The 26,625-nt window shown below is 46.0% G+C and overlaps 1 protein-coding gene across 1 annotated transcript in view; it reads left to right on the top strand.

The window, feature by feature from the left end:
* Nucleotides 1–1,137: 1,137 nt before the first annotated feature.
* The window catches only part of CDH3 (cadherin 3), a 45,083-nt gene continuing 19,595 nt past the window's right edge, over nucleotides 1,138–26,625 (top strand). The window contains exons 1-3 of the mRNA XM_065925626.1: nucleotides 1,138–1,362; nucleotides 1,574–1,694; nucleotides 25,352–25,434. Of these exons, the coding sequence (XP_065781698.1) occupies nucleotides 1,303–1,362; nucleotides 1,574–1,694; nucleotides 25,352–25,434 (264 nt within the window). The 5' untranslated portion in view covers nucleotides 1,138–1,302. The remainder of the gene's footprint in view (nucleotides 1,363–1,573; nucleotides 1,695–25,351; nucleotides 25,435–26,625) is intronic.

Below are 26,625 nucleotides of genomic sequence, written 5' to 3' on the forward strand. Positions count from 1 at the left end.
TATACTTAGAGACTCCAGTCTCTTCCTCAAACCTCTGAATGTGAGATGGGGAGCAGGGAGAAAAGGAATGAGGAGTCAGCCTGAAATTCTCAAGACAGCTAAGGAAAGTGGGAAGACCTTCGGGAACAAGAGGCTGGGGCTGGCCGGGAAAGCTCAGCTGGGTGCGGAGACGGCGTGCACTGCGGAGCGACTGAGTCAGGACCGTTTCAGGGCCCATGGCCCATTTGCGTGCGGCCAGGGGAAGGGCACTTTGGGTGTGCAGTAGAGAGGCGAATCCCGCCCAGCTCCGCCATCTGCTCCCGGGAAGGATGCAGAAGAGCTGTTTTGAAGGGAGGTTTACGGAAAGGCTGCTCCGCGCAGCCAGCAGTTTTCACTTAGTTAATACTCAGTACTGCAAACCAATAAAAAACAGTCGCGATTTAAAAAATGCCTTTACTTGCGTTTTCACAGGTTGAGAAATTGTTAATTATGTATATTACTTGGGGAGGGGTGCTGGGGAGGTTGCCTGAGGTGATGGGGCTAACAACCACCTCTCTGCCTCGCACCTTTTGGTGTCACCACGGCTTCGACCTCTGGAATCTTCTCTCCTAGCCTCCATTTGTTCTGCTGTGCGAGGGAAGTAATGAGGCTTCCGTGAGTAGTAGCAGATTTTGTAACGCGGTCCCTGGTGACCTCACTGCCAGTTTTAAACTCTGGAGTCCTGGGAGCAGGCTGACGTGGGAGGTTGGAAAGAGGCAGAAGGTACCACCCCCCGCGCGCCCCGGCTATCGCCGGGTGTGGGGCGGACACACCCGGCCTCCATCAAAGCTTTGGGTAACAGAGCGCCTCAGGGAAGCATGAACGGGGCGCCTCTGTTTGCAGTCGAGTTCAGATGCATCTCCACTTCTTTTTCTCACTCTGGCCGCGAGGCACAGAAACCTTTTTCTTCGCGTGCTGCAAAGGCTGAGGAGGGGGTGGGTCGGGGTTTTTTCCCCTCTCGAACCCAGAATCTGCAAGACAGGGCCTGGGTCCTTGCCGAGAGGAACTCCAGAAAAGCCAAGAGAACGCAGGAGGGAAGGGGAAAAGACAGTGTGTGTGTGTGTGTGTCTAAAAGTGGGGGTCTTGGGTGCCTCCACCGCGCCAACCAGGGCCCCACCTGCGAGAGGGCGGGATCTTTCGGCGCTGGACCAATCAGCACCTACCTGCGCTCACCTGGCCCCCTCCCTCCGGCTCCCGCGGGCCGCGGTTCTCGAAGGCTCACGCTGAGCTTAGCGGAGCCCTAGCCCGCTGTTGCGGCAGCTTTTCACCCCTCTCTCTCCAGCCATGGGGCTCCGTGGTGGGCCTCTCGCGTCCCTTCTCCTCCGCTTCTTTCTCCTACTCCAGGTACTTCATTGCCTTGCCCTGTCCCCGGCCGGAACGCTCCTCAGAGGGCTGCCGGGCGGGGTCCGCACGCGGCGGCGGCGTCGGGGAGAGCGCGGGGCTGGGCTCCGTGGGGCCAGGGTTGTCCGGGACAGCCTGTGAGGACTCCCCGGGATGGGTTTGCAGGGCCGGGCACGCCTATGACCCAGCCTCCCTCTTTTCCTCCTTCCCCCAGGCGCAGGTTTACTGGCTGCCGCGCGCGGCCTCGGAACCGTGCCGGGCAGGCTTCGGGGAAGCTGAAGTGACCTTGGAGGCGCGAGGCGCGGGGCTGGAGCCCGGCCAGGCGCTGGGAAAAGGTAAGGACCCCCCGCCCCCGGGCCCGCCTGTGGAACTGCGGGGCGGGGGCCGCACGCGGGGTGTCCAGGCTGCCGTGGGGAACTCCTGGCGCCGCCTCAGGTGTGGGGGGAGGCGCAGACAGCATCCCGGGAACTTGAGGAGGGGTGGGCGGCCGAAGGGAAAGGCCGGAAAGCGTTGAGCCCTCTGGTGTCCAGCCCCTCCTTGTCCCTCTGCGGCGGCTTACCTTGCCCCCCTCCTTCAGGGTGCGGGGCGGCTGGGCTACTCTCCCCGCCTGGACGTGGGAAGCTCTCCCCTGCTGGCCCCGGTGGAGGAATGCGCCGTCCACATTCCTCCCCAGCCCCCGCGCAGGTGTGGGGATGAGCCGTGCCCCGGGCAGCCCCCTTCGCCCCTCTCGGGCCCCCTTTGTGTACCGCGCTTTGTGTCTCCGACCGACAGACCCGGTCTGTTTCTCTTCTTCGCGCTCCCTCCCCCCGCCCCCCTGCTCCCCGGCAGCTGGAATGCACTCTTAACCCTGCCCTTCCCGGAGGGCCTGCGCCCCTGCCGCCTGCCTGGAAACTGGGCCTGGCACACCTGAACTGGGGCCGTTACGCCCTGGGGACACCCCCGACCCCCAGTGTCTCGGTACTGGAATGTTAGGGTACTTGAGGGAGTGGAGATCCAGAAGCCGGAAAGTCTCCATCTGTAGGCGTGGCAGATGGGGAATCAAAGCTCATTTTTGATCTCACAGTTACTTGCCCCCCCCCCCCCCCCCCCCCCCCCCCCGCCACCTCAAGTTTAAAAACTTGATGGGGGATACTTTGATGAGCAGAACCAGCTTGTTATGAGACTCAGGCAGCTGAGGGGCAGATGGTGGCCTCTTTCCCTCCATCCAAGACAGTGGGGGCTCTCCAACAGCTCAAATCCAACTTCTTAAACAAGTGTATCCCAGGATCCTTGGGGTTCAGAGAATCCTTAACCTGTGAAGTTATTTAAGAGTTTGTGTGTGGATTTTTCTGGGTAGGGGATCTACAGTTAAAATTTTCAAAGCAATTTAAAAACCTGTGCCACCTAGCATTTTTCTGATTCCCACATCAGCCTACCCTTCACCCCAGGTTTGGATTCCCAGAGCTTGAATGTGGGGGTGGCTGGGGGACAGAAAGGCTCTCCCTTGTCTCTTCAAAAGAGGATTGGGGGCCTACAGTCTGTGGAAGCCTTTTTTCCTTCTCCTCCCCCCCCCCCCCCCCAAATAACTCTGCAGATTGACAAAACAATTAACACCCAGGCAGGCCAAGCTCCTTAAACTCTTGGCTGCAGGGAGCTGAGGAGAAGCATTAAGAGGCCATGCCTCATAAACTTTAAATTCTTGCACATGGGTTTATTACTGAGTGGCTAACAAACTGCAGCTCAGCCAACCTGTAAAAATGTTAACTTGGGCAGGGCCCCAAATCCAATTCCGGCTCCCTGAGGAAGCTTTATTGCTAACCAGACTTCTGCCAAATCTGTACCCCCTCCCCCTCATGGTCAAGTTCTCCAGCTACACTCTGGGAGAGCAGGCTATAGCTTTGACTGTAGTCTGCACCTTATCTTTCTTAGTGAAGGAAGAAATATCAGGTTAACTGTCACTTCACTAAGCTTGAGGTTGTTGTGGGGAAGTGGTGATCAGGTTTTCGATTTCACGGTCCGGTTGCCAAGTGCTTGCTTCTCAGTGACGTCAGTCATTTTAAACCTTTTGAGAAAATTCTGCTTTCTCGGATGTCTGGTTTATGGTTGTAAAAATGGTGGGTTCAGGCCAGGAGCACACCTGGGTTATAAAACAAAAGGTGGGTCAACGTGCTTGGCTAACCTTGAGCAGAGCTCCCTGCAACGTGCCGAGTTCTTAGAGGAGTCTTCCCATGAAATGGGATGCTGCCTTCTTTTTAAGTAAAAGCAAGTTTCTGGGCCCAGTTTGTCCAATAAACTCTGCAGCAAAAAATAGTGGTATTTCTCCCCTTAGTCTTCAACAGCTGATATCTTTTCTACCTCCCTCCCTCCAAACCATCTCCCTATCCTCAATACATGGGAGCCCCAGCCTGGCTCCAGCCATGTTGAAAGGGCTGTCCTGAGGGTACATACAAACTCTCAAATTTGGCCAAGCAGACAACAGTTTCCCTATAGCCAAGGAACAATTGCCCCTGTTGTTTGCCCCCGGGTTATGAACTTCACAGGTGTCTATGAAGTTGAGCTCAAAGACATTATCTGATATAATTAATACCTTGTTTGTATGTGCACTTTCCTCTTCAAAGCATTTGCACAACTCTGAGCTTGCTTTATCCTCCTGACATTCTCTTGAAGCTGGTGAGGTACATTTAAACAACTTGAGCTCTTAATCCCAGAGCTGGGACTTCAGAAAATGTATCTCAATCCTGCTGGAGGTTTTAGAGGTGGAGAAACACAGGATCAGCTTAGTGGATTCAATTCCCTAGGCTAAACTTGTGAGCTTCCTTGGGGGTCACAGATATGACTTTCACCTCTAGGTCTATGCCCAGGACCTGTTACTTACAGGTCCCGAAGGTATTTGCAAAAGTTATGACAGTCTTGTGAAGTTCTGCCCATTTTACAGATGAAACCTCAGTGGTTGTGACTTCACCAGAGTCATCTCTGCAGTGACTCGGTGGGTCTTGAATGGAAGTTTCTGACTCCCAAGTTTCCTGGAATTTTTTTTTTTTAAACCACCAGAAAGTGGGAGGTGGATGAAATGAAAAAGTGCAATGCTGGAGCACCAAATCCCACCAATAGCAGCCTTCTACCTCAAGAGGACTTAACCATTTATTCCTTTTCATCATAGTTTTCCAGAAACACACTTGCAGAGGAAACCAGCTTGAATGCAGTCTCTTAAGGGTCCTAGTGATGGGGGCTTGGGTCAGATGAAACCAGGCTTACAGAGACCAAGAGTGAGAGGTTAATCTGGAAGGAGGTAGATCAGGAATATTCCCCTGCCCCCACCCCACAGTCTGGGGTCTGCCTTTCTTCAAGTGTGGTCTAAAACCAAAGACAAAGGTGATGTGGGAAGAAGGAGGTTGTGTGGTATTGGTGCAGTGATTAAAAGTGAGTGACTTCAAGTGGTCTATGCATCCTTCATGGTGAACGGTTGAGAGAAGCAGCTTAATTACAGTAAAAGAAATCCAGTACTTCATTATGGCCCCTGCACAAGTTCAACTCACCCTTAGTCAGTGTTGGGTAAGATTAAAGCTAACCCTCATTAGCTCTGGTAGGAAACTTCAAAGTTCAGTAATAAATCTGACTGAGCAGGAGTTAACTTCAAAATGGTTTTGTTTATTTCAACTTGTATAAAAATCGCCTTTTGTTTTGGAGCTGCCATTATGGGCTAGGCCCTCTATTTACATGTCATTTTTTCAGTAAACATGTATTTAACAGCTGCATGTATCAGGCACTACTCTTGAACTGTGACTAAAAAAATGAACAAAACTAAGACCCTGCCGTGGAGGAGCTGACTGTCTAAGTTTAGTTATTTTTTATGCTTATAAGTGCCTTACCATGCAGGTGGTGATATCTCCCCCTCAACTGTAAAATGAGGGTAAGAAACTTGGCAAGAGGTCTCCAGGGAAGTCAGCAGTAAGGCCAGGGTTTACACCCAAGGGGATTCCATGATGCCCAATAAATCTGCCTCTGTGGAATGAATAGTTGGGAACTGGGGCTTCTAGCCCACCTGGCTTGCCTTCCTGGCTCAGCAGCCAAGTAGGGTTGGTTGCCAAAGCCTGACGTTCATCACCGTTAGCTGGTGCCTGGGGAGCAGGTCTCAAACCTCTAGTCTCCCTTCCCACCTCGTCACACGGCACTCTGTTCCTAGGTTACCCATGCAGGGTGCCCTCACCTCCCTGCTGCATGAGGAAGGCATGGCCTACAGGCTTGAGTTTCTAGGGAACGATAGCTCTGCAGAGCATTTGGAGGATGATGAAGGAGGAGGAGGAGGGAGAGAAGGGCCTCTTTCCCCAAAGCAGTGGAGTCCTCCCCAAAGCAGTGGAGTCCTCTGTCCTGAGACTGAACCATCTCCATTCAAAGAACCACTGTCACTGAACAACACACCAGTGTCCCTATAGCACACACATCAAGAAACAGCATTATCAGCACCTCAGATGCCACTTCCCTCCCCATCTCTACCCTCTCCAAGAAAACCACTATCCGGACTTCAAATACCATGGATTGATTCGCCTACATTTAAACTGAATATCCTCTTGGATCTGGCTTCTTTCATTGCACATTTGGGATTCTCGCATAGTTCTGGATGTGATCATGGTAGACTGTCATCCCTCCATAGTATTCGTCATGGGGCCGTCCACACTCCTGCTGTTGATGGGCATCTGAGACGTTTCCATCTTTTTGGTCATTGCAGCTGGTACTGCACGAATGCCATTGTTAAAGTGAAACTGTTGAGGTGGGTCTGTTAGGTACATACCTGGGAGCTTAATTGCTGGGTTGACTGAGGATTACCTGGGATCTCAGCACAGTGGCTGAGTACTGAGATGTCAGCTTTTCTGTGTCTTGAAGTTGCTGAGCCTCTTCTGGAATTTATCTACCATTCCCTTCTCCCAACAGTCTCCTTACCAGACCCATCCCGTCTGGGTTCCTGCTTCCCACCTGGCCCTGTGCTAAGAGACAGCAGTTTTAAGTACCTGGTCACATCCTTTGTTTTGAGGGAGAAATCCTTTCCTTTATTTGTTCTTAAGCTCAGGCTTGTCACGCTCCCCCAAGTAGAAGGGGAATCTGGAAAGGGTCCTGAATTTCTCAAGTGAGAACGTTTTCCTGGGTGTAGATGTCTGTCCTGACCAGCGTGTGGGTGGGCAGCAGCCTCTTCATGTGACCAAGGTGGTCGAGTCTAGCTCCTCCCTCATCATAGAGGCAGTGAGGTGTCTGAGACTCAAGGCCAAGCTGACTGGTTGTCATGCTGCCAGCAAGCACCTGAGTACCTACTGGGTGCTCGGAGTTCACAGGCAAGCAAGGCCCACAGCTTCTTCACCTCAGTGAGCTCCCTAACTACAGGAGGAAGCTGATCAATCACCAGGCAATTTTAATAGTGAATCCTTCATTCAGCAAATATCTACTGAGCACCTACCAAGTGTGAGGCTCTAGTCTAGGTTCCAGGTATACCTTAGTGGGCTTTGCAGGCCATTCCACCTACTAGTTGGGGGGAGATGGACAAAATAAGTAATATATGTATATGTAATCAAGGGGGAAAAATACAGAGTCACAAACGAAGAGCTGCTGATATGCTCTTGGAGGTGGAGGGCACCTGGAGGAAGTGATGTCCAAGGCAGAGGCTGGGGAAGGGGTTGGGACATGAGGGGTGGCAGGGAGTGTTCCTGCCAAGGGAACAGCATATGGGGTCCAGGAACTTAAACACGTTTAGTCTGGCTGGACCATGGAGTGTAAGGTGTGGAGAACAGAAGCAAAGTAGGAGGGTCCAGACCAGCTCAGAACTTCCGTCCCCCATAGGAGAGGCAGCATGGTGTTTGGGAAAGGCGGGAGATGTGGCTGGCGTTCCAGGTGTGCCCTCATGGAGGCCAGTGTCTTGTAAGTCTCCTCTGGATCCAGGACCCTGGGCCCACCTCCACCATCCCTTCTCGACTCCCGACTTGTCCCAGACCCGAAGACGTGGTCAGCCTCAGCTGAATCTTCCCCCCTCATTTCATTTAGTTAGCTGGCATTACCAGGCAGCAGGGCTGGCACGGAAGGGCTTTCAAACAAAACAAATCAGAAAAAAAACACAACCTAAATACCATTACTGGAGCGCTTACTGAGTTCCAGAAACTACACTCCGTACTTTATGTAATAAGCCCTTTTAATCCTCCTAAAAGCCCCATGAGGGGAGCAGAATTGGCCCCATTTCACTGGATAGGAAATCTAGGCTTGTGACTTTGTAACTCCTCCAAGGTCACTCAGCCAGTAAATTGTGGAGTCAGGACTTGAAGCAGGTTGGACTCCTACGTGTGAGGTACTTTGGAGTCAGGGTTGTGAGTCCTCTGGCCTCAGCCACGCTGGAGAAGATTGGAAATGGTTAACATCTGACCTGAGACCTCTGAATTCCTGTTCCCTCCACAGGCAGGCCTCTGTTAATCACCAGGATCTGGAGTGGTGGGGGCGGGGCTGAGGCGGGGACAGTTCCATCCAGGCCCCCAGCCTCCTCTTTAGGTTGTGGGGGAATAGGGAGGGTCCAGATACCAGGCCCCCAGCTGACAGTGCTCTCACTGTGGGTTCTGGTAGTTCATCTCCTCCCTCTCCTCACCCCATGTTCCCCTTCTCCCAGCATCAAGGACCTCCCCCAGCCCTGCTCTGAGTGGAGGGGCTTGAAATCCAGCACCCACCCTGCTCTCCCAGCCAAATTTGGGCACCCATGTGGCTGTGGGTCTCCTAGAACATCAGTAGCTTGCAAATTCCTCAGACTGACCAAAATCCCTCCAGGCTGTGGCTGCCAGGGTCCTGATGAACTTCGGGGCCCTGGGCTCCTGCTGTTTGCTCAGTGAACCGAAACACCTTCTCCTGAAGAGGGAAACCCAGGAGCACTTTCCTTCCTCCCTTATCCTGTCTTTGAGCTCACAGCTGGGGCTCTGTCACTGCCATCCGAGGAGAGGGCTGGGAGCCAGGGCCACACAGCTAGGAGGCGGGAGGGCTGGGGGATGCTTCCCGCTCCCAGAGCCTCTGTGGGCCACACAGAACCCTAGGAGGAGGAGAGAGCCGCCCTCCCTCAGGACCCTGAGTGTCCCAGGGGCTAGAATGGGAATGGGGCCGGGGAAGCATGAGCCCAGGCTTTCCTCTTCCTCCTCAGCCTCTGTAACCCCACTCTTCCTTGCTTGAGAGCACATGTGATTAACTTGAAATTATTTCTCCCTTACCAAGGAGCCTCAAACCTGTGCTGGAGACTAGAAACAGGTTGATCTTGCCCAGCAGGGAGGTCAGACCTCAGGGTCTCACATTAACTTTAAGAAGTCTCTGCTTTCCCTGGAATTAATTGTATGCCTGTGGGTTTTTCTGAGAAGATTCCTCCCCCAAGTTTGGAAACTAGTATATTCCCCACTGGAACTGTCTTCCACCCTCCCCATTTCAGGTCTGTTCAGAAGTTGTTCAGGCTCTTGTCAAAGGACACACCTGATGGCGTCCGTCTGGGCGCAGGCGAGGGAGACCGGGCTTCTGGGCCTGAGGCAGGTGCTCTGGTCCCAGCTCCTCGGCCTTGCGGCCCTAACTCCCCTGTGTGGGAAGCGCCTCCGTGGCTAGCCCTGGAGGTGGTTGGTCAAATAGAGGGCAGGGCCGGAGGGCTCAGCTGCCATCCTGGGTGTCTTGCTTAAGGCCGCCTGCCTCCTCCCAACGAGCCCCATCTTGTTGTAGCTTCAGGCAGAGAGTGAAGACAGCTACTTGTGGGCTCCCCGCACACAAGCCAGAACAAGATGCCAGGCCCACACCCTGCCCTCACCCCAGAGTCAGCTTCAGTCGGGGCTTCCCACCAGGGCTTCAAGACCTACTATTTTCTGGTCTTTTATGGTCTTTTTCCGCTTCCAGAATGCTCCTGCATTCCCCAACTGGAACCCAACTGGTTTTGAGTCAGTAGTTTGCAAGCTTGGCTGACTGTCAGAATTGCCTAGAGAGCTTTCTATTTCTGTCACAACCCCTTTCATATATAGTATTTTATATAGTTTGTGTAAAGTTGGGCTCACTGGCTGGGATTTTACATTAATATATGAAGATTTGTTCACTGTAAAGACAGTGTTTTTCAATAAAATAATAGCATGGGACTATGTGACAGGTACAGCTTCTTAGCATTTTACATGTATTACCTTGTTTAATCACCATATCATACCTTGAAGTAGGTACTATTACTACTCCATTTTACAGAGAGGCTGGAGAGGTTAAATAACTTGCCCAGGATTGTGAAAATAGTAGATAGCAGAACTTGGATTCAAATCTAAGCTGCCTGAGCTTTAACCATGAGCTTCACTGCATCTCAACAGAAGCAAATAAAAAATAAACATGTGAAAGTGCTTCTCTTCCTCAATTCTGCTCCTGTAGGATAAGCACAGTTAATAGTTGAACGTGAATCCTTGTAGACCTTTTTCATAACAATGAAATTAGGTGTATACACAGAAATTTTTATAACAAGGATTGGACCTATATCACACTTACAATCATTCTGCAGCTTACTTTTTCTTTTCTTTTTTTTTTTTTTTAACTTACTGACTCACAGACATCCTTCCAGACTGGTAAACACACTTCTATCTTGCTTTTGACAGCTCCATAGTCTTTCTACCTGCCAGATATACCATGATTTATTTAACTAACTCCCTATTTTTATCTTCTGCAGACGTGGAAGAAGGGGGGAGTTACCATAAAAATTGTGAGGTGTTTGGATTTTTAGAAATCTAACTCTCAAGAATCACCTTATTAGGAAAGACTGCTGCAGAAAGACGATTGGATAAATTGTTCCTCTTGACCCCATTCAGATAAATTAAACTTTTATGTTTGAATAATACCTTCAAGACAGACTTTGCAGTAAGCCTAGTAAGGTTACAATAACATTTAAAAATAACGAGTTTTCACACTAACCATGTTTTAAGATTTAATTATCTGATGTTTCAAAAGCATTTGAAATAAAAAATTCTAAAAATTTAAATTGCAGAACTCAGATGTGAACTATCAAATGTATTAGCACTTGTATTATTTTCCTTGGATGTTAAAAGCTTGAGAGTGTGATTTATCAAAGTGAAATGTACTTTTTCTCAAGTTTCTCTTTAGTTTTCAAAATCTAGTTAGCAAGTATTTTGATGAATAAAACTTGATTTCCATTCTTAAAGAAAATACTTATTTCTGATCTTATTTTCTAAGAGGCACTTATGGATTTTTTTCTTAAACCCAAATATCACTGCAATAAACAGTCTTGTACAGGGTGATTGCACTGATGTTAAAGATTTACCCTTGAAAACCTCAAATAATTCATAACTCCCATGATTCAAGACATGTCCTCTTATGAACATATGTGAAGTGTACATGTGTGGAATAAGGGAATTCAGTTTAGTCGCTCAGTCGTGTCCAACTCTGTGACCCCATGAACTGCAGCACACCAGGCCTCCCTGTCCATCACCAACTCCCAGAGCCCACCCAAACTCATGTCCATTGAGTAAGTGATGCCATCCAACTATCTCACCCTCTGTCGTCCCCTTCTCCTCCTGCCCTCAATCTTTCCCAGCATCAGGGTCTTTTCAAATGAGTTATCTCTTCGCATCAGGTGGCCAAAGTATTGGAGTTTCAGCTTCAGCATCAGTCCTTCCAGTGAACACCCAGGACTGATTTCCTTTAGGATGGACTGGTTGAATCTCCTTGTAGTCCAAGGGACTCTCAAGAGTCTTCTTCAACACCACAGTTCAAAAGTATCAATTCTTCTGCACTCAGCTTTCTTTATAGTCCAGCTCTCACATTCATACATGACCACTGGAAAAACCATAGCCTTGACTAGACAGACCTTTGTTGGCAAAGTAATGTCTTTGCTTTTTAATGTGCTGTCTAGGTTGGTCATAACTTTCCTTCCAAGAAGTAAGTGTCTTTTAATTTCATGGCTGCAATCACCATCTGCAGTGATTTTGGAGCCCAAAAAAATAAAGTCAGCCACTGTTTCCCCATCTATTTGCCATGAAGTGATGGGACTGGATGCCATGATGTTAGTTTTCTGAATGTTGAGCTTTAAGCCAACTTTTTGACTCTCCTCTTTCACTTTCATCAAGAGGCTCTTCAGTTCTTCTTAACTTTCTGCCATAAGGGTGGTGTCATCTGTATATCTGAGGTTATTGATATTTCTCCTGGCAACCTTGATTCCAGCTTGTGCTTCTTCCAGCCCAGCGTTTCTCATGATGTACTCTGCATAGAAGTTAAATAAGCAGGGTGACAATATACAGCCTTGATGGACTCCTTTCCCGATTTGGAACCAGTCTGTTGTTCCATGTCCAGTTCTACCTGTTGCATCCTGACCTGCATACAGATTTCTCAGGAGGCAGGTCAGGTGGTCTGGTATTCCCATCTCTTTCAGAATCACAGTTTGTTGTGATCCACACAGCCAAAGGCTTTGGCATAGTCAATAAAGCAGAAATAGATGTTTTTCTGGAACTCTCTTGCTTTTTCAATGATCCAGCGGATGTTGGCAATTTGATCTCTGGTTCCTCTGCCTTTTCTAAAACCATTAGATGCTTATAATTCACTACTCTCTCTTGTTTTGAAATTATGTCACTTTTTACATTTTTCTTAATTTGGGAGATTTTAATTTCTTCAAACTTTGCACGCAAAGTGAGACTTTAGTATTTCCAGTAACATTTCAAATTTGACAACGGAAGTCTGCAAAAAATATAACTGTGTGGAGTTCCAGAGCCAGTGTGCCTGTGTTCAGTCTGTCTACTTACTAGCTGTAGAAACTTGGGTAAATTTGCTTAACCTCTATTCTTCAGTTTCCTCATCTGTAAAATACGGGTAATAATGAGGATCTCATAAGGCTGAGTTAGTGTATAAGAAAGCATGAAATAAATAAATGCTAGGTGTTAGCAGTGGTAATAATAGCCATGTTGCTACAACTAGACTAGTTATTATACATGTATCTTTAGACTGCATTCCTAGAGGCAAAATTGCTGGCTCAAGGGACTTTCGTAGTTCATTCAACAATTACTGAATGCCTACTTTGTGTCAGGCACTGTGCTAGGTGTTGGGATATAGTAATAAGCAGATTCTAGCAGTCTTTGCCTTTGGGCATTATACAGACTAGTTAAGGGAGATAGGCAATAGAAGTAAACGTGTAATTACAAGTTGTAATGAATCCTGGGGAAGAGAGTTACATGGGCTTCCCAGGTGACTCTGGTGGTAAAGAATCTGCTGGCCAATGCAGAAGAGGCAAGAGATGCAGGTTCCATCCCTGGATCGGGAAGACCCCCTGGAGTAAGAAACGGCAACCCACTCCAGAATTCTTGCTGGAAAATTCCTTGGAGAGGAGTCTGGTGGGCTACAGTCCTTGGGGCTACAAAGAGCTGGACAAGACTGAGCACAGAGAGTTTTTAACAGGGGAAACTGATCTACTTTGGGAGGGTTGAGGGAAAGTTTTCCTAAGAAAGTAATTTTTGAATTTGGATCTGGAAGATGTTGGGAGGTAACTGGGTAGCATTGGAATGGGAATGTAGGAGACACTGAAGGAGCAGGTATGCAGATGCCCTGTGGTAAGGGCTTATGATGCTCTTAAGAGGGCCACTGTGGCTAGACAGTGGAGATGGGGACTGGGCACATTAGAGATTTTGGTTTTTATCCTGAGAAGAGTGGCATTATCACTGATAAGTTTCAAAAAAGGAAGTGATCTTATCTTCTCAAATGTATCATCTATAGAATTTTTAAAGGATCCTCCTTTATTAAAATAGAGAATACTGTATTCATTTAGGCTAAAAATGATATAGTAAATACTAAACTGGTGGAAGGAGAGATGGAGAGACATGAGTCTTGGCGATTGACTGGCAAGAAAAGTCTGAGGGAGAAATGGTCAAAGAAAAGGATGTTAGATAACCGTAGGCTAGGCACTATGCTAAGCAGTAACTCCTTTAACTGAGATCGGTATTACTGGTATTACTTATAGATAATGGAAACATATTGCTCAAAGTCTTGTCACTGAAACCAACATTTTAATTCGGGTATTCTAGACACAGACCTTGGGCTGCTTCTGAGGCCCAGATTTTGGGTTTGTGTAGCTGAGTACACGCTGTGCCCTTCCCTGGGAGAGAGACTGGAAGAGGACCAGATTCAGGCCAAGAGCAAAGAGGATCATGAATTTGCTTTTTGATATAATGATTTTAAGATTTATGGATTATGCCTTTTAAAGCATCAGGGGGGAGATGTTGAAAAGACAGGTATATATGTTGGTCAGAAGAAGGATCTGGACATTTGAAATTTTAATACATACTCTGAAGCGCCCTCAAAAATCCATACCAATTTACCTTACAATAAAGGTGAGAATCAGGAACTTTAAAAAACCAACAAACTGTCTTTCCTGGATCCTCCTCCAGAAACTGATTCAGTAGAAGTAATGGGTGAGCTGGAAGCAGGGAATCTGAATTTTTTTTTTTTTAAAGTTCTCCAGGTGATTTTATCAGTTGTGTTTGGGAACCATTGCTCTGTGATATCATGAAGACTGTTGTGAAGAGCTAAGTGTATCTTTTAGAGAGGATATAAAAGAAAGGGACAGATTTGTGAGATGTGAATGGAAGTGTAACTCCCCCCGCCCCAATATCCTTTGGCCCCTTGGCTTGCAAGGATCTTAGTTCCCTGACCAGGGACTTAACCTGGGCCACCAGCAGTGAAAGCGCCAAGTCCTAACCTCTGGACTACCAGGGAATTTCTGAAAGCATGGCATTTTGAATTTAATTTCCAATGCTTGTCTTAATGGCAGTTGATTCATTTTTTTATTTCTTAATTTTCTGCTTACCTCAGTATTTCAAATGACCTTTACCTTCTTGGTTCTTTTGTTTCTCTTTTTAAATCCCTGTCACTAGTTTTGAATACTTGGTTGTGCTTTGAAAAACACAATACATCTTATTTAGCCCTAACCAGAGCCTGGGTATGTATGTGTATGTGTGTTCCCATTTTAGAGACTAAAAATAATTTGTTGAGTGCTTACTGTTAACAGATTAAATATGAAGTGGCCTGCCCCAGGCTGCAGGGCCAGTGTGCAGCCCTTTTGCCCACCAGACCCTTGATTGATATCCCAGAGGTCCCAGGTCAGTCTCCAGATCTCCGCTCTCACTCTTGGGGTGGGGATCACCGACAGCGTGCTAACACTGAACTTTGAGTCAGCTGTGTCTGGAACTCCCAGAGTGCCGGGGAGTACAGCTCAGCTTGGGTTTCTCTCTGGAGAGTATAAGGGAGGACCCAGCTCCCAAAGATGAGAAGAACCTGAGTAACACTAGGTCTTTCCAAAGAGCTTTCTGCAGAGAGGCAAAACTTCTCTAGAAAGAATTGCTTCCTCCTCAACAGCATGAGGTTACCATATAACTTTACTAGCCAGAGGTGGGCAAAATCACATCTCTTTCTGATTGAAAAACATGTCTACTGTGAAAAAACTGGAAGAGGAGCAGAATGGAGGTCTCCCACCCATCAGACTTTAGTTATTTCAAACATTTTCAATAGATCGTCCACATCCGTTTTCCTAACCAAGTCTTCCTTGAGGATATCTGAGGGAGAGGCCCTGAGTCCCATTGCTTTATCGCCCCACAGCTGGCCCTCCTGACTTGCTTTCTCAACAATCCAGCTTCATTTTCTACTTCTGTGAATCAGAGAAGGGCTTCGTAAAGCCATTCCTTGTACCAACAGCCATTTGAGAATGCCTTTCACCAAATGCTTCAGCATGGGTCATCATTAACACATCCAAGGCAGCGGGTCCTCTTGTGCTGCTCTCAGCATTTGGGAATCAGAGTTTGGCTCCTCTGAGAACGCCAAGCAGCTATGGCAGTACACTTGGGATGCTTCATCTTCTAGCATACCACGGGACAGCCCCTGGGGCTCCCAGCATGTCTCACAGGCTCCCTGTGTCCTAGCCCTGCCACCCAGCATGCCTCTTGACCTCTGCCTATTGGCCTCCTCAGATCAGATTCTGCTCACCCTCCTCCATCTTGGACCTGTCTGGCTTGGGAAGTCGTTGGTTGTAGAGAGAACTAGTCTGCCTTCCTGGTGGCCTAGACTCAGCTCCACCCCCACCTTTTTTTTTTTACAAGTATAAAAATATTAATATTTTATGTTATAATTGTCAGGCTCAGGCTATAAGCTATAAATGGCTGTTTTTATGACGTGTTTCCCCCGCCCCCTGCCGAGCAGACCACTGTTTTTCATTGATATTTTTTACAACATGAAGGCTGTAGATGAGATGTTTGAGCTACTGTAGCACACACACTTAAGTATTCTGTTGAAAGTTAAGTTGTTGAGACTTTTTAAACACTAAGCAATAGTCAGTGAACATCGGTGCAGGTATGGTTTTGCCACATCTTGGTTGATTTCCTGGCACAATTCCTTGATCAAAGGATTTCTTTAAGTCTTTTTTTTTTTTCTTTAAGTCTTAATTTCCAAAAAGTTTCTGCCAATTTACATTCCTCTAACCCTCTAACAATATTTAGCAGCATCCATTCCCCAAGTATTTCACAACACTTGTCCTTTTAATTTGTATTTCTTGGTAACTGAACTATTTTCTATGTATGATTTTACTCAGGAAAATGCCAGAATCTTCTTTGAAGGCAATTCCATACACTTTCCCTCTCACCTTTTTATTCTAATCCCTTAACAAAAGATAGTGATAGCTACAAGGATAAATTTGTTTGCTTTATAAGCTAGAGGTGTCCCTAAAGCAAACTAGAATGGAAACGTCTTTGACAGTACCTCCCCCATTCCCCAGCAAGATGCCTTTGGGCTGTAACACTTTTAAACTGGTATTATTATTTCCTTCTCATCAAGATATCCAAAGATCAATAGGGAAACTGTCCAAGATTGATCATTTGAAGGACATTTGCCCCAGAATGATGGACGGTTTTATTTTACCATAACATCCAGTAAGGTTGGACATTGGGACTACATAGCACCTCTGTGTCACGGCTGAGAAGACAAGCTTCTGACTCTCAAGGGTGTGCCCTTGAGAGTTTGGAGGTGTCTACTCAATTCCAACCTAAAAGCAGGCCTGGAATGAGTTCTCAGTCTAGTATCCATTAATTCTTAGAAGTCTATTTAAAAAGCAAAAGCTTTCTTCTTTCAATGGCTCTAGTACCCCAGGGACTCAACCCTTCTTGACCAGGTTTTACAGTGCTGCCAGCTCAGGATCTGAGGCCATGCTTGGCAGGCTGGTCTTTAGAGAGGAGCTTTGAGCACAGGCCAGGGACTCCTGGTTCCACTGAATGTTTCTATCTAGCAGATATCCTAGAGCTCTAATCTAAAAAAAAAAAAAAAAAAAAAAAAAGATTTTTTTTTTTTCCCTCTAGAAGCAGCCTCAGGTTACTAACTCCCTTCCTCAACAGTATTCTAGGAATTGCATGTGTTTTTTTTGTTTTTTTTTTTTTTTTTTTTTTTAATATTTATTTATTTGGCTGCACCAGGCCTTCATTGCTGCATGTGTACTCTTAGTTTGGGGCATTTTGGATCTAGTTCCTAACCAAGGATCAAACCCAGGCCCCCTGCATTGGGCGCCTGGAGTCTTAACCACTGACCACCAGGGAAGTCCCTGGTACTGTGTATTTAGACTTCGTGCTGAAACCTATCAATTTATATTGGTACAGATGCCTACCTTTTCATCAGGTTCATAGACTTTATGATTCAGAATCCCTGTGGGAGAAACAGAGTTTAAAGCAGTCAAATGACTTTAAAATCCTATGTGGGTGTGGAAGTAAGAGCTATGTTTAGGTCTCTTGTTTTTCGGCCTTACAGTCTAAACTGTTGCCCCATGTGCTCATCAGTGCTCACCAACTTGCCCAGAAACAGTTTGCCACAAGCCCATTCATGCCTCCATGACTTGGCCAGGATACGTGGCCTGTGGAGCTAGACTGCAGTCAGGAACGGGAATCAGCTTACTTCACTAGCTGTTAGAAGGAAGGGGAGAAGAGGGATGAGTGATGAAGAGACCTGGTTTCGGATCAATTTCATTTTGAAACCAGTGATACAAGCCAGCAGTGCCAGGAAGCATCTGGGAGGAAGTTGTAATGATCCGCCCCAGGGCTGATCGTTTACCAGCCTCTGTGTGACTCATGGCTTGCGGAGAAAACTGCTCATGTTTCTACAGGTGCCTCAGCAAGCTTCCCTGGGCAGGTCAGCTTGACTGTGAGATCTCCATCCTCCGCCTCTCCCAGTGAACCCTGGAGCACCCCCTACAGAACAGTCCTCTCCAAGTGCAGACGGAGCCAGCACCCTGTGACGTTCTTTGGTCCTGTGTGTTCCTTTCTCCTCTCGATGTTTCAGCCTTCGGGTAAAGCTACATGGCCGTAGCTAACCCCATGCCTGCTTTGAGAGATGGTTTCTCTATGGTGCAGAGAGAGGCCTGGACTTGGAGTCAGAAATCCTGGTTAGTTGTGAGTGGGCTAAAGGTCCCTTTTATTGAGGGCTGACTCTGGTCCAGACATAGTGCTCATTGCTGTGAGAACATTAGGCCACTTATTTCTCCCAATAATCTTATGAGCTAGGTATTATTCCCATTTTCCAGATGAGAAAACAGCTTCTGTGTGTTCACACAATATGGTTGTGGACCCAAGTCTTTTGGCCTCCAAACCCCATATTTTTTATTTATTTATTGGCTGCACTGGGTCTTCAGTGCTGCCCTGACTTCCTCTAGTTGCGGTGCACAGGCTTCTCATCGTGGAGGCTTCTCTTTTTGTGGAGCACAGGCTCTAGGTATGTGGGCATGGGCTTCAGTAGTTGTGGCACATGGGCCTGGTTGGCCTGAGGCATGTGGGATCTTCCTGGACCAGGGATTGAACCTGTGTACCCTGCACTGGCAGGCGAATTCTTAACCACTGGACCACCAGGGAAGTCCCCAAATCCTATATCCTTTGTTACTCCTCTGCCTCTGCCTCTCAGGTTTGAAATCTGGTCCTGCCGCTTCCTGGTTCCAGGGCCCCATCTACTTCGCTTTCTTCTCTGAAACTGTTTCCTGAGACACTTTAACCCCAGGGCAGCCTCTCGTTTCCTGAGCTGTCAGAATAGGATGGTAATAGCCACCTTGCGGGTTATTTCTTGAGGACTTGGATAGGAAAACACTTAGTTGGGTGTCTCGGGCAGAGTGGGTCTTTGAAGCTTGTTCCTGCCTGCCTGACTCCTGCTCCATGGTTGTATTCTGCATCCTGCTCAACGTGGGTGAGAGCCGATGGGACCAGGCCCGCTGGTGCCGCTGGAATGTGCAGTCTGAGTGGGAGGCACGTACACCTGGAGTACATGACTATTGACATCTCCTTGTTGTTGGTACTGTCCCCTCTAAGAACAGATGGACAGCCCAGATTAAATGCTGCAAATGTCTGGAACCGTAAAACCGTGGGACTGTGGCAGCAAACAGGGTAGTGAACTGTGCTGTACACTCCTGGGGGGCTGATTTTGTAGGCAGCAGGAAGAGGGTTTCTGGGTTTCTGGCAGCTTTTAGAGTTTGGGGAATTAAGGCATCTGAGTAATAGGAGTGTCAGTCCATTAGCTCCCTGCTGGGTAGGAGAAGATTGGAGAGTTCATTGAGAGTCTCTTACTAAGTGAAAAAGCTGACAGGCTTATCTGGCCAGCCCCTCTGCTCGCTGAAGACCTTCCCTTAGGAAGGGAAAGTGTTAGTCGCTCAGTTGTGTCCAACTCTTTGCGACCCCATGGACTGTAGCCCACCATGCTCCTCTGTCCATAGAATTCTCCAGGCAAGAATACTGGAGTTGGTTGTGATTTCCTTCTCCAGGAGGTCTTCCCAACCCAGGGATCAAACCCAGGTCTCCTGCATTGCAGGCAGATTCTTTACTGGCTGAGCCACCAGGAAAGAGGACTGTTTTAAGAATAGGGCAAGTGATGGTTAATTTATTTTACATCAGTGTTTGAATAGCTAATGCAATCATGTCAGTCAGAATTTGGAGAGGTACACAGTAAAAAGTCTCTTTACTCTTTCTCAGCTACTGACCTCTCCACCCATAAAACCCAGTTTTTGGGGTCACCTTCCAGAAATATTCATTTTAAAATACAAATGTTAGCATAGACTATATTGTTCCATATTTTTTTTCAATTAACAATATGTCTTAGAGATCTTTCCATATCAACACACGGGGGCTTCCTTATCTTTTATAGCATTTTTTTTAATAGCTATATAGTGTTCTCTTGTATAGATGGTATCATAACACAAAGTTAATCTCTCATTGATGGACATCTAGGTTGTCTGGACTTTAGCTATTACAATCAATGCATTATTGATTAGTTTGGTAGATAGCTGTGGAAAGGTGATTCTGGATAGGAGGCAGTATCCTGTAAGAACTTAAGGGTACTTGGAGATACATGTTTGTGTTCCCGAAGGCATCTCTAGCATTTAGAAGAATGTTGGGCACTTAGGAAACACTCAATTTGTTCTTGAATGAATGCTGTGTTGAAGAACTTGATTTTAGAATATGACCACTCACCCCACTGGTGAATTTTACCAATCAATTTTTAAAATTAATTTTAATTGGAGGGTAATTACTTTACAATATTGTGTTGGTTTATGCCATACATCACCATGGATCAGCCATAGGTATACATATGTCCCCTCCCTCTTAAACCTCCTTCCCACCTCTAATTCCACTCACTAGCTGTACGATGTTGGGCACGCCATCTCACCTCTGAACTCCCATTTTCTCCGGTGGTATAAGAGTCCGTATAAAGTTCTGAGCTTTACACATTTGTATTCTGTAGTTTTATCTTAGTTGATATTCAAGATGACATGGTGAAGTCAGTCTAATTTTCATCTTCCAAATGAGAAAACCTGAATTCCTAATAAGTTAATTCAAATTCTGCATCAACACACTGATGGTTCCAGCTGCTGGAGTTTTGAGGAACCTTTGCATGTGTCCTTAACACCTCTTTAAGCCATGCTGAATCACCTAGTGACTTGAAGTATTCCCTTTAAGCTTTTCTTCTTTTTACATCAAGGAGAAACTGTGTTTGGTCCTGCCATTCTTGAATACATCTTTTAATAGCATACTTCTCTCCTTTCAAACCAAAGGAAGGTAGGCTTTAGGTTCAAAGCTTTAGCAAACAATTGATTCTGGGGGCCCGGAGAAGTCAAGTGCCTTTCCCAGGCTCACCCAGCAAGTTAAGGTCACTGCCTACACAAGAATGGGTCTTCATCTCCATTAATAATATTAACAGCAGACCCAGCCATAATGCATTTTCCTATTTTTCAGCTCTTTACATTTAGTCCTCACAACTCTAAGAGAGTTACTGTTATTATCCCCCAATCTAGTACTTTTCTCCAAATATCACATTGCCCCACTGGGCATCTTAAAATCAATCTTTGCTATTTCAATAGATGGAGAAGGACAACAGGTAATGGGGGCTGGGGAGGAGATAAGAAAACATACTCTCAGGTATATCAGAAAGATAACATAACCATAGAGTGAAGTCGCTCAGTCGTGTCCGACTCTTTGAGACCCCGTGGACTGGGATCTCCTTGGTCCATGGAATTCTCCAGACAAGAATACTGAAGTGGGTTGCCATTTCCTTCTCCAGCGGATCTTCCTGACCCAGGGATCGAACCCAGGTCTCCTGCATTGTAGGCAGATGCTTTACCATCTGAGCTATCAGGGAAGCCCCAATAAAACCATAGTGGTTAAAAAATAAATAACTCCATCTGGACAGGTCTAGGTACCACTTGTAGCTCTTCCATTTCCTAGCCATGTAACTTTAGTGAATTCGCTTAACCTCTCATCTTCCCAATTTAGAAAATGGGTGCTAAAATCTACTTCATAGGGTGGTTGGTGAAGATTAGGTGAGAACGTATAAACGTGTCAGCTGTAAATAATAGTAATTCATGACGGGAGGGATTCCTGACTCTCAATGGATGCCTGTCCTATTCTAGGCAGCTAGGGCTGCTGTAACAAAGAAACAAAGACTGAGGGACTTAAACATAGAGATTTATTTTCTCACTGCTCAAGAGGCTTGAAGTCCAGTATCAGCAGGGGTCAGCAGGGGTGGTTTGTTTTGAGGAATCTCTCCTTAGCTTGTAGATGGCAGGCTTCTCCATGTGTCTATACATAGTCCTCTCTGTAACTGTCTTGTTTCCAAATTTCCTCCTCTTCTTAAAGGACACTCATCATGCTGGATGAGGGCCCACTTTCAGGACCTCATTTTAATCTAATCATCTCTTCAAAGGCCCTTTCTCCAAATATGGTCACGTTCTGCGGTACTGGGGGTTAGGACTTCAACATATGAATTTGAGGGGGTGGGGACACAATTCATGTTAAGAGAAAAATTGGACCTAGAGAAAAATAAGAAAATAAGTTGCTGGTAACTCCAGCCATTGGAAAGCTTCATTTCTTTCCAGTGTTTTTTTTTTTTTTTTTTCTTTCCTGTGCAGAGTTAACCTATACTATATATGCAGTTTTACATTCTGCATACTATATCTTCATAGCATAAGAACTTCTGTAGATAATTTAAAAACTCTTACTATGGGGACTTCCCTGGTGGTCCAATGGCTAAGACTTCTAACTCCCAATGCAGGGGGCCCTGGATTCGATCCATGGTCAGGGAACTAGATCCTGCATGCCACAAGTAAAAGCTTGCATGCTGCAACTGAGGATCCTGCACGCCACATGGAAGATCCCACATGCCACAACTTAGACTCAGTACAGTCAAATAAATAATTTTGGCAGGGTCCCCATGGGGATCTCCCTGTGCTTGGGGCCCTTCGGAGCTGACTCAGGCCTAGATCTCTTTTTCCTGTCCTCTCGCTAGCCGAGCATGTTGTCACAGCCCAGGACTCCTCAGTGGGGATGTTGTCAAGGAGGCAGAGCTGGTTTCTAAGCAATCTTCTCTTTCTCACGGGTACATTCCAGCTTTCCCATGAAGGAGCCTGCCTTGTGTATGAGCTCTGGGGCTCTGGGGCACTGAAGGCAGGTCTATATGCTTTTAAGACCATTTTCCTCCCCCTTCCATTTACAACTCCTCTCCCCGAAAGATGGCCAATGTCTTTAAGTTCTTTCACCCAGTTTTACCTGTTTTTGAACTTCATGTTGATGGAATCGTACATGTGTCCTTCTGTATCTGACTTCTATCACTTAACCATGTTTGTGAGATTCATTCATGTTGTTGTATGTCCTTGTAATTGATTTATTTCATTATGTGAATATTCCACCACATTTCTATTCATTCCACCTTGATGGACATTGAAGCTGTTTCCAGTCTTTAGCTATGATAAATAAAGCTGCTCTCAATATTATTATACTTGTCTTTGAGTGAGTGGATCTTTGTTGGGTCCATACCTCAAAGTAAAATTACTGGGTCTTGGGGAGCATGTATATTTAGTTTCAATAAATGCTGCCCAACTGTTTTCCAAAGTGACTGTCCCGTCTTGCACTCCTACTTCAGATTGCTTCTTTTCTTTTTTATTGAGGTAAAAATGTGCATAACATAAAATTGACCATTTTGACTCTTTTAGAGTAAGCAGTTCAGTGGCATTAAGTACATTTAAATTGTTGTGTAACTATCACTCCACCATAGTCCATCTCCAGAACTTTGTCATCATCCCAAACAGAAACTCCAATACTCATTAAACAATAACTACGCATTCTCTCCGCCAGCCCCATGTAACTTCTGTTCTACTTACTGTTAATTTGAGGATTCTAGGTACCTCATATAAGTGCAGTCACTTTTGTGCCTGGCAGGTGGTACAGTGGTAAAGAATCCAACTGCCAATTCAGGAGATGTAGGAGGCTCAGGTTCGATCCCTGGGTCAGGAAGTTCCCTTGTAGTAGGATATGGTAACCCACTCCAGTATTCTCTCCTGGAGAATCCCATGGCCAGAGGAGCCTGGCAGGTTACAGTCCATGAGGTCGCTGAGTCGGACACGACTGAGCATGCACACACTTGCGTGACATTTTACTTAGCATAATGTTTTCAAGATTCATCCAAGTTATAGCATGTGTCAGAACTTCATTCCTTATAAAGAATGTATGTTTATACATATATGTGTGTATATTCATTGTATGTTTAGACCACATTGTGTTTGTTTATTAGATCTTCATGGACACTTGTGTTGTTTCCATCTTTTGTCTATTGTGAATAGAAAATGAAAGAAAATGAGGTCACTCAGTCGTGTCCAATTCTTTGCGACCCCATGGACTGTAGCCTACCAGGATTCTCTGTCCATGGGATTCTCCAGGCAAGAATAGTGGAATGGGTTGCCATTTCCTTCTCCAGGGGATCTTCCTGACCCAGGGATCGAACCCAGGTCTCCTGCATTGCAAGCAAACTCTTTACCCTCTGAGCCACCAGGGAAGTGAATAGGGATACTATGAAAATACATATATAAGTGTCTGTTTGAGTTTCTACTTTCAGCTCGTTAGGGTGTAAACCAAGAAGTAGAATTGCTGGATCATATGGTAATTTTATGTTTACTTTTTGAGCTACCAAACTTTTTCACAGTGGCTGCACCATTTCACATTTCCAATGCAGAAGACTTCGTCTGTCTTTATATCTTGTTTACTCTTTTTTTTGCCTCCCTAGTAGGTATGAAGTGATATCTCACTGTGATTTTGATTACTGGAGTGGATAGCCTTTCCCTTCTCCAGGAGATCTTCCCAACCCAGGGATCAAACCCAGGTCTCCTGCATTGCAGCAGATTCTTTACCAGCCAAGGCACAAGGGAAGCCCAAAAATACTGGAGTGGGTAGCTTATGCCTTCTCCAGCAGATCTTCGAGACCCAGGAATTGAACCAGGGTCTCCTGCATTGCAGGTGGATTCTTTACCAACTGAGTTATGAGGGAAGCTCTTGTATTTCCCAAATGATAGTGGTATTGAGCATCTTTTCATATGCTTACTGGCCAACTGTATACCTTATTTGAAGAAATGTCTTTTCACCTTTGTCTTTTTCTTTATAGGCTGGGTTGTGTATTTTTTGTTGTTCTTGAGATTAGGAATTCGTTATATAGCAGAATATTATTTGGAATTCTATTTTTTATGTTATATTCTTATATATTGCTTTGAATACTTCATGATGTTCACATTACTTTTATAGTTTACAGTCTCTCATCTATTAACCTTTCTTTAGGGAAGGGTTTTTAAAACAATTATCATCCTCATCTGAAACTAAAGGACAATTTTTCAAGAAAGGACACTTGGGAGACCTCACCCTGACCTTTTCATGGCACAGTGCTCTCCCTGTGGGCCTGGTAGTGCTGCAGTCTAGGAAACTGACAGAGGCCAACATAAGGGAACCCCTGAGTCAGAGCATGGTGCTGACAGGCCCAGAGGTGCCCCCCGGCAGGTTTCCTGATTACATGCTTGGCCACAGGGAAGGGTGGGTAAGAATACTGGCTGTGAATACTCTCTAGTATATGCCTTGGGGTCAGCCTTCTGAACCTCAGTTGTCTCTTCTTTGAAAAGGGGCTAATACCTACCTTGGTAGCATAGTTGTAAAGATGAAATGGACCCAGTCTCCGGCTTAGCGAATGGTAGTTATTAACTCAGACTACTTATGAAAAGGGTGGCCAAGCAGGGAGAATTCAGAAGGAACATGACAAGTTGAAACAGCCACAGGTTATCAGAATGATCTGTGTGGGTGACTGCATAGCAGGATGCATATGGCATGCAGGGAGACATGTAGCCTTCAGAAATGCGTCAACTCTTCTGCCTCCGGCTGTGACCTTGGGTCAGCGCTGGGTCTCGTGAGACTCCATGGGCCTCATGTTGATAAATATCTGTGGTCTTGGTTCTTTGTCCCACAAACCTGGAAGTGGTCCTCCTTCTCAAAACCAAACTTGGGAGCCCATCTGAAACTCATTTTTGGTCACACAGCTGGTCAGATGAAGTAAGTCAAGTCTCCTTCTGCAGTGGCCTGGAACAGCCCTTGATCCAGTCAGGAGGCTGTTGTCAGGTCTTGGTTCCCATGGGGTAGCTTCCAGAAGCCGCCTCCTTCCTAATATTCTTTTCCTCCCTTCCCCACAGTGGTCTTCACAGACTGCCCTGGGCAAGAGTCGGTCCTGGTGACTGACGATGACGTCATTGTTCTGAACGATGAAACAGTCCAGGTAAAATGCCGTGTGCACCTGCAGGACAGAAGAAAGACATTCTCCGTGTACGCCCGGCTTGCTGCTGGCCAGGAGTCTGAGGTTGCCGTGGCTGTCGGGAGCCACATTACCCTTGCAGAACACGCAGGGTTAGCCATCAGTTGCCCATAGCTGTGGGCGTGGGCAACCATCTAAGCAGGGCAGTGCTTGTTGCTGCCCAGTAGGGGGTGCCAGAGTGGGGCATGCCCTTCCTCCCTGGAATTCTCTGTCCCATCTTCCTTTTTGTCTTTCTCACATCCTGAGGGTAAACCACAAATGAAGGCGATCCCAACATGGGACTGTCAATCCCATGACCCTCTGGGAAGATGGTCCTGAAGCTCTGGGCCACATTTCCTTCTTTGTTTTAATTCTTTGAACAGCTAATATATCCACATGGTTCCAAAACTTTAAATATTGAAGTTATAGAACACATAACCTCCCCTTGTTTCTCCTTACCTGCCTAATGCCTTCTCCACCCCTCTAACAGAATACATGGTTACGATTACCTGTTTCTTTCCTTCTAGAATTGATTTATGTATTTGTTCTATATTTATATTAAATATATTTATGTATATTATATATGTAGATATAAAACAGACTTTTCCCTCTTTTGTGAAAAAAATAACATAGCATTTCCATGGCTTCACTTTCTCTTTGCACTAAAATACATCAGTAGGTGTGTGTACAATGAAGTCACTTTACTGTAGAGCGATAATTAAGACAGCATTGTGATTCAACTGCACTTCAATAAAAAAATAAACTAAAAAAGTACATCGGTACAACTAAACATTGTAAATCAGTTATAATTCAATATAAAATTGAATTTTTTAGTATTTTATAAAATAAGCAAAAAAAAGTACAAGGCCTCTCACCTTCTCACCGATAACCACCATTATTGGTTTCCCTAGTATCCCCCAAACTCTGTGTAAAGGGAGATATGAATATATGCCTTATTTCTCTACTCTTTTACACAAAAGATGGAACAATGCTTAGTACATATGAAGCCCTATATAAATGTTTGTTAAATAGAATACTAAACTGTTAATATTTTAATCTGTTCTGTACTGTGTTCTTTTTCATTTAAGTGTATATCAAAGATCTTTCCATATCAGCACAGAGAGACCTTCCTCATCCTCATTTTTCAAGCTGTATACAGTTTCCACTAGATGGATA

The sequence above is a fragment of the Muntiacus reevesi genome, chromosome 2, assembly GCF_963930625.1.
Source record: "Muntiacus reevesi chromosome 2, mMunRee1.1, whole genome shotgun sequence".
NCBI classification, from domain to species: Eukaryota; Metazoa; Chordata; class Mammalia; order Artiodactyla; family Cervidae; genus Muntiacus; species Muntiacus reevesi.